General features: G+C 36.5%; 1 protein-coding gene across 3 annotated transcripts in view; it reads left to right on the top strand.

Annotated features, from left to right (window-relative positions):
- The window catches only part of VSTM2A (V-set and transmembrane domain containing 2A), a 28825-nt gene extending 14642 nt beyond the window's left edge, over positions 1-14183 (top strand). For 2 of the 3 annotated variants that reach the window (XM_025379791.1, XM_025379789.1), the window contains one exon: positions 12238-14183. In XM_025379791.1, the coding sequence (XP_025235576.1) occupies positions 12238-12326 (89 nt within the window). In that variant the 3' untranslated portion in view covers positions 12327-14183. Of the gene's footprint in view, positions 1-12115 lie in introns of all 3 variants that reach the window. The other variant, XM_025379792.1, reaches the window with a different exon arrangement.
- The last annotated feature ends 3883 nt before the right edge of the window (positions 14184-18066 follow it).

The raw sequence follows: 18066 nt of genomic DNA, 5'->3' as shown, positions 1-18066 counted from the left end.
GATAGGCTGAACCAGTGCCTTCATCTGAGCAGTGAAGGGGCGTAAATTGAGTTCCTACAAAAATGAAAACTCCTTTATTAAAGCTTTCTCCTTTTCTCTTTGTCAGAATTGGTTACTCATCAAGTTCTCAGCAATTTGTTTATACTTACTTTGAAGCCCTCACTGTGCCTTGTATTGTTGAATCTTTAGTGCTGAAAGTCACACATTCGAAAACCTCTTAGTTTTAAGCAAACCGGGACAGTTGATCACCCTAACTGTAACTTCTTGGCTACAAATATCGTAACTTGCTTTTGCAATTCCTCTATGTGCCCTGAACAAGTGGGGCTCAAAGCCTACGGCTTTGCCTACTAATTGGTAGAGGCACTAGCACACAGCGGTTAAAGAGGAAGGCTGCTTCACATCTCAGCTCCATCACTCATAGCGCTGTATGTCTGTTTCCTCATTTCCTTCTTTTTTTTTGGTTTTGTTTCTGTTTTTGTTTTTGTTTTGAAACGGAGTTTTGCTCTGTCTGTCGCCCAGGCTAGAGTGCAATGGTGTGATTCCAGCTCATTACAACCTCCACCTCCCGGGTTCAAGCAATTCTCCTGCCTCAGCTTCCTGAGTAGCTTGGACTACAGGTGCGCACCACCACGCCCGGCTAATTTTTGTATTTTCAGTAGAGACAGCATTTCACTATGTTGGCCAGGCTGGTCTCAAACTCCTGACCTCAAGTGATCCACCCTTCTTGGCTTCCCACAGTGCTGGGATTACAGGCGTGAGTTACTGTGCCCAGCCTGTTTCCTCATTTCTTAAATGAGAACTATACTACAATCCTCACAGGGTTTTGACAGTTAAAGGAAATGATGTACATATGAAGATTGGCACTTAATAATCCCTGAATAAACGGTGGCTAGTTGCTGTAAAAATATGACTATTATTGCATATGCTTATATACCATTATCAGCAATGAAATGATTAGAGTTAATGGTCTTTACCACCTGGTTCTTCTAGGCAAATATTTTCCTTCCTGAGTGTGTGGAAGTGATGGGTTAAGGAAGGAAAACTAGATCTCCATTTCTGGCTTATGTTTTGTGGTTTATAATTTCAGAGCTTTCTTTTTTTTCTTCTGTCACAATGCCATTAATTGATGATAAATTTTCCTCTAAATAAACACAACATATTAGCCACCAGCTGTCTTGCCCAAGGTTGTAACTAGATCTTTATTATAAAACATGATAAAATTCCAAAGGATTTTTAAGAATTTAAACTGCAACCTGAATAAATAACAGGTATTCTAAAGCCATAATTATACAAACTGGTGTTCATCTTAATTAAATTCAAGCTTTCAAAAAAGGTTTTCTGAGTTTTTAAAATCACAAAGTAATTAGTAATACATCTGAAAACATAAACAAGTTAGAATATTATTTAAAGACTTAAAAAGAAACAAAAATAAAATAGGAATATAAATTAATAATAAAAATTTCATAGTTTATGGTACCAGGTAGATATAGATTTGATTCCTAGATTTGCTATCTACCAGCATGTTACTTTGGGTGAGCTGCTCACAAAATGTCTCTGAACTTCAAAATCTTATGTATAAAACTGATATGGTAATACTTATCTACCAAGGATCATTTTTAACATTAAATGAAATAATGAATTTTAAAAATCTAGCAGAGTAAACCTAGCACATGAGTGAGCTCAGCAATGCCCTAGTTCTCTATCTCTTTACCTACCAGATAAGAAATTATGCTACAAAATAACCATTATTTAAGAGGACAACAAAGAAACAGAAATATGAATAGAGAATAAAGCAAATAAAAACAAACTTGGAAAGCTCAAAAATTATACAAAATAATATCTAATGAATTTTAAAATGTAACAATTAATGAAGGATTTATTTAATTAATAATGCCAAAAGGAGACATATAATCACAGTTTACAATATATATCCAAATGAACGCCAGTTAAAGAGCTAAGCAGAAAATAAAAATCAAATATAGGAAGATTAGCATAAAATAAGATACTTGTGACTTTGAAGGTTAAAAGTTACAAAATCATTTGCAAGTGAATATTTAGCTATAACTTTAAAATTTTATTTAACTAAATAATATGTAACTAAAAAGTAAAGCATCAAACAAGGAAATATTTGTGTCTAATACTTAGAAAAATAATAAATGTCAATGTTTACAGATGCTATGATTTTATAACCCACTCCTAGTCACTTAGAGATATTAAAAGTGATCATATAATATGAATAAAATTAAGATAAAAGTGTAAACTTAGGTCAACCTTCTACATAACTCCAATACCAAAGTAGAAAATAATTTTAGGAATAATATTGAATCCTCAATAGTAGCAACAAGTAAAAGATGTAAAATATATAATCATTTTTTGAAAAAGTATGGTTGCAAATCAGTAGTATGAATATGATGACCACTAAAACACTTCATTGAGAGAGTTTAGGTTTGAATAAATGAGTTACAATGCTATGTTTTTGGATGGCCCATCTCAGAATTGCAAGCATGTCAGGTTTTTCAGAAGTATTTATAGATTTGATGCAGTCCCAGTCAAAACCCTTTGTCATTAAAAAAAATTTGACAGATATAATCTTGGCAAAAGTTTTCTAAATCAGCAAGCATCATAAAGGTTACAGTGAATCAGACATTCTGCTACATTGCCATTGGCATGGTGAATCAGTACTTCCCTTGTGAAGGAAAATTTGTCAGGGAAGAGTCATCACGAGGCTTTAGATTATGCAACCCGTATGTCCCTGAAATTATACTTTCAGGAGGAAATTCCAAGGATATCATAGTGAGTCATGAAGTGCAATGCTTATCATGGAGTTTTTCATACACCTGGAAATACACAGATGACCAAAAGGCAGGTTACCTAGTGAATGTGTTAAAGCATACAGTGAACATTAAGCAGTTTCTAGAATCATGTTCTCAAATAATGTTTAGAGACATTAGAAAGGACTCAGTACATAACATCACATGAAAAAATATAGGATACAAAACTTTAAGGTGAAAAAATGTAGCGTACAAAGCTTTAAATCAGTCTGAGCCATGTGCACAGAAAAATAAAAGAAAAAAAGAAAATGTACAGCAGTCAATATGTTATTGTTTTTAATTTTTTATTGTTTTGCTTGTTTATAACACTTGTAAAATGATAATGTATTACTTTGTTATAAGCAGAAAAAGAAAATTTAAATTTTTTCCAATTAAAAATGGTAAACAGTTGTCTCATGAGAGAGAAAATAAATTAGCAAACACATAAAATATTTCAACAAAGAGAAGCAAAGTAAAATAATGGTGTGTAATTATAGAGTTCATGACAAAATCTTAAAAATATCTACACATGTACATATATGTACGTAAAGTACTGTTATGAAAATGGTCTACTCAGAAAATGCATTGAAATTAGGAACTTTGTATTTTATTATATCTTATTTCCTGGAGTCTGGGTGGAGAATCCGACCATCAAGTTAGTCTTGTTTTTCTAAGCAAATAGGTGTGATCTTGATGAATTCACATTGATTAAATAAATCAAACACATACAAGTAAATAAAATATCATGCAATCATTTTTCCTGTCAATGAGATGATTCACACAGCCCCCAATTCCAAGGGAGATCAAAGTGAGGATACTCCCATTGTCTTTGGGAGTATCAAGGGAAATCAGACACAGGAAGATTTATAAATGAGTATTATGTTTTACTTAATGCAACTGCTTCAAAACAGACTCTGAGAGAGCATTTTTGCATGAATTCAGAATCCTATAGGTATAAAACATACCTGATATAGGTTAAACAGTGCTTGAATTAAAGCAAATAGTAAAATCTAGGAGTTATGGTTTCTTAGTCCATGAAGCTGACAAATATGAAGCTGTAGAGAAAATTTTAAAGATGAAATTAAGTCTAGCAATTTTATTATTATCTTCACAGAGAAACATTTTAATGAAGTTAAATAATGCAGTGAAATACTTCAAATGTTAAAATGTAAAGGTGTCAAGCACTGTGCAGCGAAGGGCTCTGTTATGAGATCAGTGTTTTTCTTGCTTCATTTTGATGGCTTCTGTTACAGACACACCCTGAGGAGCCTGCTCTTCAGCCATGCATATAACCTTTTACCTTTAGTTTTTCTGATTAAACAAATTCATATGCTATGAAGGCAATTCTCTAACTTCTAGCATTGTAAATAGTTAATTTGAAAAATCTAACATTTAGGGATTGAGCAATAGAATCACAATCACTAAACAGAAAAAAAACAAAAAAACTTTAGAATTTAAAACCTCACTCTATTTCAAACTATCTGAAAATATTATAAGGATTGTGAAGATAGGAATTGTGTCTTGAACTTTAAGTGTTATTGCAGCACTTAGCATTGTGTTTAGCATGTACTTAGAGTTAAATGTTTAGGGATAGAAAATTACGTTTTGGTTTATGTATAGTGCAAAACACTTCTGAGGATAATACCACTGCTAAGAATATACTTGAAGTTTAATGTAATTTGGTGAATGTTTAAGAAAACAACCCCAGACTGCCTATGTAGCAGTGGTCAGAAAAGATTAAAAAACATCCCTTGGACTATCCTTCATTACATATTCATGATGATACTATTAATTTATTTAAAATGATATTTAATGATAAATGATGTCTGGGAAGTTTGATGAACAAATCCCAGGCAATGGCTTACTTCTGTCCTTTTATTTGTATATCTTGATAAATGAGATGTGAATTTTTAAAATCTTGCTTCAAATATTTCTAATTACTTAACGCTGATAGCTAAGAAGATAACTTCTACTAATGAAGGTAATTAATAAAGCATTCTAATTAAGAAAACTTGAAATAGCTAGATTAAGGAAAACGGTAAAGCCACTGGCTCAAACTTGGAAAAAATATGGGTAAAATCTTAAGACATTTTCCTTGTGTTAAAACAGGTGTGTTTTCTGAAGCCATATAATTTATGCTTTTTTAGGTCCTATTGACATTAGGTCCTCCAATGATTCCTTCCTCAAAGTCAGACATTAATTAACCATAAAAATTTGTTTTTTAGTTTTTTGTTGTTTTTTGTTTTTGAGACAGAGTCTTACTCTGTCACCCAGGCTGGAGTGCAGTGGCGTGATCTCAGCTCACTGCAGCCTCCACCTCCTGGGTTCAAACAATTCTCTGTGTCAGCCAAGTAGCTGGGACTACAGGCATGCGCCCAGCTAATTTTTGTATTTTTAGTAGAGACGGGGTTTCACCATGTTGGCCAGGATGTTCTTGATCTCTAGACCTGGTGATCTGCCTGCCTCGGCCTCCCAAAGTGCTGGGATTACAGGCGTGAGCCACCACTCCCGGTCTTTAGTTTTTATATTTATAAATCATGGCTATATCTTTATTTTTCAATTTACCTAAGAAGATATGTGGGAAATGAAATCACATATTTGCAGCTATGTGTCTTTCCTTCTTTCTTTTTCTTCTATTTTTTTCACTCTGAGTTCCTCAGTTGCCATTTCTTTAAAAATATGAGATGTTTTTCCTGCTTTGATGAGAGATTTTTCTCTGACAGTATTGGCAGCGGAGGTCTATAGCAACATGCAAAGAGGACGTGGATAAGGAGAGGTATTCTTTATTTCACCAACTGATGAGCGATTTCTCAGATATTCAGCCAAACTGACCCCTGTTTCCTCAACTCACGAGTTATTCTTTTCTCTGCCCTTTTCAGTTAGTAGTCAACAATACTAGCTGTGATGCACTTCTGTTGGCTTTCTAATTCAGGGCAAGCTGTCCTCACTGAGCCAGGGAAGGGTTCTGGGTGCACGATCGCTGAAAGGATGCCAGGGCACATGGATGCCATTTGTCTCTACTGCGTTCCCCAACTTGAATACACTTTCTGAAACCCTTAGTCAAATTTAGCACCATTCATGATCAGGGCAACAAAACCACATGTGGAATTCCTAATATGAAATTTGTGATTTTTGAAGTAAATCCTGGATTAATAACTACCTATACATGATTAATAAAGAGAATGCTAATGAATAATGAAAGCAAGCAGGCAGGAAGCATTTTTAAACTCTGTGACTAAATAGTTTCAAGCATTTTAGCAACATTTGTCTATATACCAGTAAATGTAGTGCTAATTATAAATCATTCTTTTTTATGCATTAAAGCAGTTATTAAATATATGCAGTATTAGAATTTCATTCTTGGAAAGGTTTCTGTTTGTTTTTCCACCAATTTATATTGTTCTCCTTTACATTTTGCCAAAGCCATTCATATCTCTATATATTTTTAATAGGCAGAATTGGAAAAGTATAAAGTTTTCAGATATGAGGAATTGCCATATGAAATTATGATGCAAATATTTGTACCATCGTAGCTCTACAGTCAAACAGAAACCGGATTTGAATCTCACCTGTACCACCTACTAGTTGAATAAACTCCAATAAGTTACATAATCTCCTCCAGTTTCAGTTCCCATTCAGTAAAATGATTATGGTTAACTCCTGGGATCATAGCCAGAGGTAAAGAAATCATAAGTGTTCAAAATTATTGGCAACTTCTATCATAACCATCATCCCATCTGCACAAAATCAGTTCTTGCTTGTAGGGGTGTGCTACCATGAAAATGTGCTGTTTTCAGATGTGCCGTGTCCCCAGCAAGAAGAAGGCAGCATTGCTTGCACACATCCACTCTTCAGTTGCTGCAGGAGGTAGAAAGGCCTGACAGCTGCAGAGGAGGGTTCTAAGCAACAGAAGAGAACGGTCTTTGGTGAATGGAGTGGCACCCATGCACCCTGTCCTGTAGACCTGCGTTCATGGGCAACTGCACTCCCCCTCAGCTACAGTAAGAGCCCTCATAACTAGAACAGAGCTGTAAATTTGCTGACTAAAGGAAAGCAAGAAGGGAAATTTAAACAGCTGCTACCAGCATGCCGGGGCACATTAAATAGGCAATTTATGTATTAGGTCAAAGTGAAGCACATTTCTTTTAAAAAGCAGATTTCTGGAAGAAATTGGCACCAGACGCATAAGCATTCTAATAAAAAGATACTCTTCTCAAAAAATTATGGGATAAAATCATTCTATTATTTGACCTTTCCCCTTAAACAGTGATTTAGTATGTTCAAACCTGAATAAAAATTGCATTAGAAGCTAGCTCAGTTTTTCTCACACAGCGATTTTCATTTCTGAAGCTGGCACCTGTAATAAATGAGAAATATGTTGAAGGGGCCCGTCTGCTCGAAGAGCTGTAATGGACACTCAGTTCCTCATAAGCTGGACTTCTTCACAGACAGAAAAGTATTTGGCTGTTGCTACTTTTACTGTTGGAGGATTTCTAGTTTTAAGTTTGTGGTTATGAGCCTCACTCATATTCACTTTTACAAAACAAGGATTCTGGAGTCAGACCATGCAGCCACAGTGGGGTGGCGGGTGGGAGTAGAAAATGTTTTCTTTCTTTTTCCTTGCTCCTTTTGATTCCATTAGATACCCAAACAAGAAGAGAAAGAAGAGAAAAGCCAATCAGGAATCACGCCTAACTCTGCAGAACGATGACCCAAAAATACTGATGGTACCCCATATCTAAGCCAGCTAAACTTGTGTTTACATAGGAAATTAATCCATCAGAAAATATTCAAAGCCAAGAGAAAGTGGATATTTGGAGAATTGGTCAAATGTACATGGAATAAGTGGTTTATTTAGTTTTCTTCACTCAGCACTTTGAATTAAATACCCACATCCCCTTCTGGGATCTTTCCTAGAGCCCAAAAGTCTGGTTCTCATCCCCCACCTGCCACTAACTAATGATGGTACTATGATCCATCAATGTAACCTTTCCTGGGCCCAGACTACCAAATTTGAATAAAAAGCTTGGAAAAGAGATTTTTGAAAAGAAGAAGGAATGCTAGAATAATAGTGGAGCCAGATATTAAATGAATATTTAAAGGAATTCAGAGGAACCTTTGTAAGCTGTAAAAGTCTATGCTATGAAAAGTTAAAAATATTGTTATATCATAAGAAATTTGGTACATTATGAAGAATAAACAGGCTTTACATTTTATTAATGCATAGAAAAACCAAGAGGCTGGTAATGTTTTCATATTCAATATTTATCAGTTCAGAGTTAGGGAAAAGTTAAGTTTTATATCAAGTATGAAGTATGTTATATGCGAACTATGTTACACGTGGTGCATTTCCTCTGAAAAGATGAGTATACATTCAAATGATAGCTGCGCATCTCAATTTAACAAATGTGGGGTATTGGAGCAAGGTCGCTTGTCTCAAGGGGTTTCAGAAAGCAGCAGATTTCTGCTCTGTGCTGATGGACCACACTGCTGTTTCTTCATTTCTGTGTCTTTGCGTCACTCCCTGCTAGGATGAGTTATTTCACATTGTTGGGTTACATATTCCTGATCTGCATATTTGCCACACAGGGTTGTTGTGAGGATTAACCAGTATGATGGAGACACAGTGCCTACTGCATGTTGCCTGGCACCTAGCAGGTCCCCAGTAGTTTCAGCCGTTTTGGAGGGTAAGGTGTGGGCACGCGGAAAGATGCAGCACTGTTCATCCTGCCCACTGTCTCCCAGCCTGGTGACTGCAGACGCAGGGAAAAAATGGTAGCACAGACGGAGGTCTAAACTGAAAAGGAAGGTGCTGAAAGGCAGCCAAGCACTTCTACCTGGCGGACATATGAGGGGGGCATGGAAGGGCAAGAGGCATGAGAACAGGAGCTGGTGGCACTCAGGCAGTGACGCAGAAGCAGACCCTGACCTCTCCAGGCAGTGGCCCTCTCTGGCTGGCAACAGGCAGTCCACTTGAGGCGGGCAGCCCCACACCGTTTCCGCCAGACTGCTGAGGCTACCAAGGTCTCAACTACTATGCTTTGATTGTTTTTAATTTTCCTTTCTTTTTGTAATGAAATATATGGAATTTCTGTTATTCTCTGAAATCATAACCATAGTGAAGTTAATACCTGGAAGGCTTTTTCCATGTTTCTCCTCGGCCGGGCTTTCATTTGTCACACTCTCTTGAGAAATGCTTGCCTGCTGCATCTCAGGAGAGGCGAGGCCCACACCACTCTTGCATGAGGAAGAGAGAAGGATGAGAAATGGAAGCCAAGCTTCTGCCCTGCTGAGACTTCTAAGACTTCTCAGACTCTTCCATTTACAAAATGAAGAAAATACCTCCTCCGCCTTACAAAAACGGGGGATTACACTTGCGAGAGCACTATGAAAATCTTTAAGCGTAGAAACAAAGCAAATGAAAGGCATCATGATTAAACAGATGTCGAAGGACATTATGAAACGGCAGTCTGTGTCCAAGAGAAACCTCTAGGTCCTATTAGGCCTATCTTCATCTAAGCCTACTGCCTGTAAATTTTCTTCACATAATTTAGATAATAGCATCTTCCTTTCTTCTTCACAGAGCATTTTATGTTGGGGGTAAAGTTTGAAAACTCTCGAGGCCTTGCTTTACACATTGAAAGTAATTTTTAAAATTGCAAAAAATTTTACTCCTTGCTTTTAATGAGCTAATAGCATAATCAGTGAGGTAAGACAAATATGATTAATTACACACAATGTAGGCCTGGTAAAGAACCTAGCAAAAGAAAATACTGCTGAAGTTCAGAGGAGGGAGAGATTACAACTAGCTACTAGGAACAGATAAATGGACAGGCAATTATCTGAGGGCAATAGCTGCTTAAACGTGTGACTGTATTAAGGGGATGACAGATTATCCTGCTTGGCCTCAGCAGAGAACAAAAGAAATCAAATAAAACAAAACAGGCAATCCTATCACAACACAATACCTGGCATACTAATATGACGAGAATAAGACAATTCTACACAGTTATTATGCTCACTTTAGGAAACATGGGGAAATAGTATCTCATTTAAGATCTCAAAAGTGAGTGGCAGCAGAGGAAATCAGAACTCAGGGGTCCTGACGGCAACCCTGGCTCTGAGTATTTCACAAAAGTAAAGCATTTCTATCTGTAAAATGAGCACAGAGTGGCCGAAGTTTACTTGTTACATAAAAGTTAATATTTCCATACAATAAACCATAACATGTTTGATAAGAAGTAATGGCATTATGTAATTAGTATAAATCTGAATGAAAATGACTATGATGATTATTTGTTAAAATTACACAGGACAAATTATAGCATTTTAGATTCTCAGATGTCACTTCTAAAAGTCTTTGGGCCTACAAAGATAAAGAAGTACATATCTTTTCATTCAAGACATAAAAAACAGAAAGGAGAGAAACACAGTAATTTGATGACAATACACATTTGCTTTAGAATTCACTATATAGGAAAAAATCTTTGTAATTTTCCTGGTGAAAATGAATTGTATTTAATTAAAAATATGCTAGTAAATGCATGCACCTAGAGTGGTTGAATGATTACAATCTGAAAACAAAAGCACCATGCTTCAATAGTTTATTACATATCTGATGGAAGTTCAAAATTTTAGTAGGCTCAAAATATTCTTTACACTGCATCATTGGGTTTCCTTTTAGTTATAATACTCATATAAATTATGCTTTAACTTGCACATGCTGGATATAGTATGATAGGAAATGGTGGGTCAAAATGAAGCAGCTGTTTCCATAATATCTCACTGGGCTAATGGGATCGGGCATGTCCTGTGAAGGGTTGATTAATTAAGAAAAGGGACGACATAAGTTATGGTGCAGTTTCAACAAATTCGAGCCAATCTGCAATGCCCATGTTGAAAAGAAAATCATTATTTCACAAAATACATTTTAAATAGCGAATTATTTTACCAAGTTGTATTTGCTTTCAGCATTCTAAAACTTGTATTCAATACCAGACATACTTTGTGTGAAATCAGGGACCATTGCCTATTTGGGGAAGCATTTAATAATTTATTTTTCTGTCTTTTTTTTTCATTAAATGAATCCCTGTCAAAGAGTTTCTCTTCAAAAGATAATGAGAATACGTGTTTAATTTTGGAAAGCTCTGATGTTATTGGTTCTACATAGATTGTGTACATTTTCCTTGCAAAATCTCTGTACTTAGAACTGCATGTGAACTGAGCTATCACTGTTGCATTTTTTGAAATTTGTCACCCAACTTGAATAGAGGACCATTCTGCAGAGCCCCACTACTAACCTCTGGGTCTTCGTCCAGTCACTGGGTTTCTGTGAGGAGATACTGTATACTGGTAAATATATAGCCCTCCTACCAGTAAGGCAACTCAATGACAACACTAAAGTAACCTAGCAGAAATACAGTAATGTGAGTTTACTAAATGGCTACTTTGGAAGCCCCAAATATTTATTCTACATACAGTGACTTTTAGAGAAAAAGGGGTTCTGCCACAATTTTTATCATTGTCAATGTGGACCCAAACATGATTTAGATGAAGTATTCAAAAGATTGCATTTCCCCACGCTTACCCCCTTCAAACACATTTAATCTTTGTCCAGTTAAAGATGAAAGAAGGTAATGCTTTGATCCTCATCACATTTTTGTTCTTTACTAATAAAGGTATTCAATATGTAGCTAGAAGCTTATTGAATAAAATATATGAAAAAAAATGCAAAACTACAATTTCTTCCCTGAGATAGTCTTGGAGCTCTTTCAGGAGTTTCCAATTCTTGATAGCACTAACTTTCTCCAAGATTTTGAAGATTTAAAAAAAAAAAAAATCTCACTCTAAAAGTAAATGCCCAAATGCACCCACCCTAGAACAAGTTCCCCCCTCGTTGAGGAACCTGCTGTTCTCAGGTTGTGTCATATGCCCTGTGGATTTATGCTTATGCAGTAGGAAAAAAAAGGGATGTGTTTTTAGGTACCAGTATAGGAAGAACCAGATGACTTTAGGGAATGATCCTCAAGGAATTACTTGAGGGAAAAGTATCTGGATTTGCCCCTCTCAGTGTTCCCAGCCATGGGATGGCATTGTTTGAAAACAGACAAAACAAACAACACCAACTTCCTGGGACTGAAATCCTTTGTATGTGTTGTTGTTTGCAGTGCATGCCAAGACATTCATGAGCACCAGAGCCAAGCTGGCGAGCTAATTAAATATATATATGTATGTGTTTAAAACAGCCTAATAAGGAGCGTTGGAAATCTTCAAGATGAGCGAATATCTTATAACTTCTTCCGCAGGTGCGAGGATAGCTACAAGCCATGGACTTTCTGTCCTGCTTCTTGTTTGTGGCTTTGTGAAGGGTGCTTTGCTTTAATCTAAAGTGCTGACTTTTTTCCAATATCACTTTCTCTTCTTAAAGCAAAGAGCAAATCGCCTGTAAAATCTACGGAGCGGACAGCAAAGTTGACCCTAAACTCCAAGCACCACCCTGCACCCACTGTACTCTAATTCACTACACAAGGAGCGCCTGCTTCCGGAAGCATAAATGAAGAGGCTATGACATGCTTTGTTGATCATATTTTCTTTGGCAAAACACTGATCTTTTATTTTAAGAGAATTAGTGTGAAGCGATAGAACGTTTTCTAATAGCAAGATCTATTTTTTTCCCTTTTCTTTTGGCGACTAAAATCATCTCACTGACTGCTCGAGGGTTGGCCTGAATGTCATCAGGATAGGGAATATTTACTATGGATACCACTGATTTCCTACTAAAGGACCCAGTATCTTCAGGAAGCAAACAGAGATCAAAACGCTACAGACCAGAAGCTATCATCAAACAAAACCCCCTTTTTAGGGCAAGAACAAAACTATCAACACTGCAAGTCAACAAGGAGGACATTACTTTAAATAAGGAATAACACAAGAAAGAATTTTTTTTTATTTTCCCCTTTTTTCTTGGATTTTTCTTCTTTTTCTTGATTACAGTTCTTATTCAATGGTGGCAAGTGCTGGTTATGGCCAATCTCCGTCAATCCTAGGAGGTTTACAGAACTACATTTTGAGTGCTCTATATTTCAATGTATTTTAATTCATTTTGCAATTCCTGTATATGCAAACCTGACAAATTCTGTAAATTGCTTATAGTATATGTGCTATAACTTCAAAGTAGATGTACTGCGACCCTCATGCAAGCTAATTTTTATCATTATATATATAAATATATACTTAAGAATATCTACGTGTTGGGCCACTGACCAACTTTTTTTGACCAAGTGTTTGTTTTTCGTTGATAATTCATACACTGCGTGAATTTTGTAATCCATTGTTTCACTTCCACAGGTTTGACAGCTGCAGATGGTCTCTGTTGTCCTCTGCTTCATTCTGGAAAGTGCATATTCAAAATTGTATCAGTCTCTGATCGATTAATTAATTTTGTTATATCTGTGCTAAGTTGGAATTTGCTATGTTCCTTTATACATGGGATAAAGGTTTATTGAGGTTTGAGAGTCTCTTGACTCGGAAGAATGTACACTCTCTGGTTTTGACAGCTATTTCTGTATTATTATCATTATACTCTTGTCAAATAGAAATGTTGCTTCTAGAAAATTTGCCTTGGAGGTGAATGTGGGGAAGGTGAAGCACTCACCATAATTCCCAAAATTCATGTTAGACCATTTCTTGCTATGGCTAAAAATGCTGCTTTCTTTGACCTTTATGAATTTCTGTACCTTTGTCATTCTGTTATTTGCTGCTAATTATATTTTAATGTCTCCTAATTAAAAATTAAAATTTGGTTGTTGGCTAAATACAATATGCAAAAGATGATGGCAGGTCCCCGACTAAAGAAGATTAATGTGTTCAGTTTTCACTGGTTAAGTGAGTTATAATTTTAAATATTCCATTCTTATTTTTGGCTTTATGATAATTCGGACTATTTTATTTTGAACCTGTTTTCTACTCTGGCAAGAAAGATAGGCAGAAATATTAAAGTGTTCCATATACATTATGGAATAGATAGAGCTTGAGAGATAAATGACCTAAGTTTTCCTTCCAGAGAGATTCTTCCATTTTCTCTCATTACAAAACCAGAAGATCAGATATGTGGGGCCATCAGCTCCCAGCCTAAGGTCCTATAACCCGAAGCTTGAAGGCAATCAGTACCTCTGCTTTTCCAAGGTAAATGCATTCGTTTTCTTTGATTCAGTTATAAGCAAGTATATATTTTCATAATATTCTTGACATTACCTGAGAAATAATATTTCATGCTAAATCTTTTACTGCCATTTTTCTCATTCATTTGGTTTATCATTTCAGTTTAATGAGAAAAATTAATAAAGGTTTTGACTGCGCTATTTTATTAATCTAGAAATGTATTTTCTTTCAAAGTTTAATACTTAAAAATGCATAAAATAATGGTAAGATAAATACCATCTATTAAGTTTAGCTGGGCCTTAAAGATTGCACACATTAAAGCATAAGTATACTGTTTCAAATTCAGTCAAATTGGAAAAAATGTACTTTTACTCAAAATTTAGGTCATGAGATTGGTCATTTCTAAAGCAACAAAGACTTGTACCTGTATCAGCAATGTTTGCCATGCTCATAATCAAATACATATGCTAGTTTGGAATGAGCCACTGGCTCATTGTATCGGTGTCCAAAAGAATGAAGATTTATCTGTCACTGTGCCACCAAGAGTCCAACTCACTGGCCACTTTGAGAAAGAACATGGTGCACTATTTGCTTCAAACTCAAGAAGTTAATATGGAACCTTAAGAACTGGAACAGAAACTAAAACAAATTAAGGAGATCTTTCAGAGATTTTTAACCTTATAGTTTGTCTCTGCAAGTATAACTTTGTAAATAACCATAACTATGAACATGAATAAAGATTTAAAAATAAGTTAGCAGACATTCTCAACCTTGTTTCCAAGATTATGTAATGTTTATCATAAGAGAGAATCCTAAAATACTAAAATTGCTTACTTGAATTTAAGTTGAATGCTTTTGTTCTTTCTTAAAGACTTATAAATTGCTTGCAATAAAATAATGCAAATGAAAACAGATGAGGATAAAATAATAAAATAAGATAAAAATTATTTAAAGCAAAAGCCGCTAGACGGGGTTAGTAAATAAGCTTAGTGGAGTTCGTGAACCCACTGAAATTCCATGTATATTTTTGCATATTTGTTTTATGGAGATGGTCCTTCATATGGCCAATCAATTCATTGATTCTGAGTGATTTGATTATGATTTGCTGGCCTAAAAGAAGAATGTTTAGATGATTTTGAGCATCTAAGAAAACCTGATAATTATCATTTTGAACTGGTTTGCCTTAAAGTTCTTGAATATAATTTAGGAAGATATGCTAAGGCACACATATGTGTGGGTGTGTGCAGGGGGGACAAAAAAACACATTTTTAAGTTCAGAAAAAAAATTATTGCAATTGTTAACAGCATAGACTAATGATACAGGATGATGTTGGCTGAATTTTCAGGAATAGTAATGTAATTTTGCAATGGATACGTAGATGCCATTCAAATAAATGGTTCTGTTATTTATCCTATATTTTTTTAAAGTGAAAATAGTAAACATAACTTAGTTTGTATAAGAAAAAATTATTGCAGGAGGTCAATGCAACCTGTCTGAGATAACACATAAAACTCTGATGATTATATTTTGGAGTTAAGACTATGAAGCTAAAAAAATATGTGTGCACATAATTTCAAACATTAGGCCCAAGTAATTTTATTTTCAGAACTGCTCACTAATTATGGGAGCACTCAGTGTTTCAGGAAGTGTGAAGACTTCAGGGTTTCAGCAATGAAATTGATAAGGCTCTTCCCTAGATCTAGGGAGAGATAGTAAACATTCAAAAGCAAGAACATGTAAGATACTGATACATTCTAAGAAGAAAACCCAATAGGATGATATACAGGGGTGTGACCCTGTATCTCAGGGAGGTCAGAGGAGGCTGCTCCGAGGAGGTGATATTTATGCAAATCTGAATGATAGGAAGCCGGGCAAGATATCTGGGAGCAGAGCCTTACAGGGAAAGGGAAGGACTTGTGGAAAACCCCAGAGGCGAAGTCCATCTAGGCTTGCTCAAGGACGAGAAAGAGGACAAGAGCATTAAGTGTGGGGAGAGTGGCGAGAGGCAAGATCATCAGGCAAGGGCGCCTTAGACAAGACCACGCCAAGGGGAGAGCACAGGACAGAGCAGGAGTGTGTGGAAATTCCAACATGAATGACTTGCAAAATCAGGACACAGGCTCTCTCCCCAGCCTGACCTCTTCTGGTGCTTAACTAACTTGTTAGCAAAACTGCTTGGGGCACAGCACTGAGTCTTCCAGCCAGGCTGCCCCTTTGTATTGACATGGCAGGGATACAGGAGGCAGTAGAGACTAACTTTCTAGAGTTACAATGTCTCTCGAATTACTAGAGACATTCTATGCTGATTTACAATTGATCTGGCAAAGAAAGATAGGCAGAACTATTAAAGTGTTCAGTTTCCTTCCAGAGAGATTCTTCCATGTTCTCTCATTACAAAACCAGAAGATCAGTTATGTGGGGCCATCAGCTCCCAGCCAAAGGTCCTATAACCCGAAGCTTGAAGGCAATCAGTACCTCTGCTTTACAGTTGATCACTTTGAGGAGCCAAAGCAAAGAGCGAAAGATTGGGACCACTTTGAGTGGACGTGGCACTGAACTCGTTGTAATAACTACAAATGCAATTCAAAATAAAAGCATGAGTATATAAATTGAAAGGGTAGGTGGACAGAAAGAAGAGACTGACTCCTAGACAGGTGCTGAGAAAGCAGTGTAATTAAAAAGGTAAAGAAAGGAAAGAAGCTACAACATGTACACCACACACACACGTGTGCGCGCACACACACACACACACGTTATCAGATATTCAAAAAAACTAGATCTTAGACCCCACAATACAAACCCTAGAGGACAATGCATTACAGTCTTGTCAGGGAGAAATATTGTGATAAAATCATTGCATACTTAGCTATGTTTTCATTGTTAAAGAAATAAACAGACCATTTTGAGGTAGTTAAAGCTCAGAGGAGAATAGCACGTATTTACTCGTCTTGAAATCTATGTCGGCTTTATGCTCCAGCTAAGATAGGAATCAAAGGTGAGGTTGAAAATAAATAGGCATAATATAAACTGTCCACCAGATTGTGTTAAATCTAAAGAATGGGTCAGTATTTTATTGTATCTCACTGTATGTGAAAAGAAACAAAAGTTTCACAAAATAATACCCTTATTTTGTATATGCAGTGCATTATAATATTTTCTATTTTGTCCTGTCTCTTTTTTTGTTCATGCTTGACACAAAACATTAAATTGGTTTTGCAACCTACAATTTGAAATAAAAATCACAGATGTATTTATTCCAAAATAGAATACCAATAGCAAACATAATTAAGTGAGAATATATCATAGAAAATGATAACTTTAGTTTTACACTCTTATTATGTTATTAAAAGCCAGGGGCCGGGCGCGGTGGCTCACGCCTGTAATCCCAGCACTTTGGGAGGCCGAGGCCGGCGGATCACAAGGTCAGGAGATCGAGACCACGGTGAAACCCCGTCTCTACTAAAAATACAGAAAATTAGCCGGGCGCGGTTGTGGGCGCCTGTAGTCCCAGCTACTCGGGAGGCTGAGGCAGCAGAATGGCGTGAACCCGGGAGGCGGAGCTTGCAGTGAGCCGAGATCGCGCCACTGCACTCCAGCCTGGGCGACAGAGCGAGACTCCGTCTCAAAAAAAAAAAAAAAAAAAAAAAAAAGCCAGGAAGTCAGAAATGATTCAAAGAAGAAAAAATGCATTATTTGCCCCCTGCTATAAGTGGTTGTGACTCTTGTTGGCATTGGGAGGCGATGGGGCTGCTTTCCATGTCTGTGGTCTTTCCTGTTGTTTCGGGTTTCTTTCTTTCTTTTCTGGCTTATCATCCTCTGAACTCCTTCCTATTTTGAGTTATCCCCAACCCCTAGTGACAACTCATGGGGTCTTCCAGAAGACACTTCCTTCTTCAAAGCTTGAAGAATGAACTGGAGAATAGCATGCCAGCCCGTGAGTCCACCTGTGCTATCCCCAGTACCCAGAGAGTGAGCAGACTTTGATGAAGTTCTGGGTAATCACTAGTCTGACCAACTTTGAATGGTACGTGGCCCAAGGGGCTACTAGGGAGGAAAGAGAAGGACAACCTTCTTGAAGACACGCTTGATTTGTAT

The sequence above is a fragment of the Theropithecus gelada genome, chromosome 3, assembly GCF_003255815.1.
Source record: "Theropithecus gelada isolate Dixy chromosome 3, Tgel_1.0, whole genome shotgun sequence".
In the NCBI taxonomy this organism is placed as follows: Eukaryota; Metazoa; Chordata; class Mammalia; order Primates; family Cercopithecidae; genus Theropithecus; species Theropithecus gelada.
The sequence above is the reverse complement of the archived record's forward strand: the minus strand, read 5'-3'. Positions and strand labels throughout refer to the sequence as shown.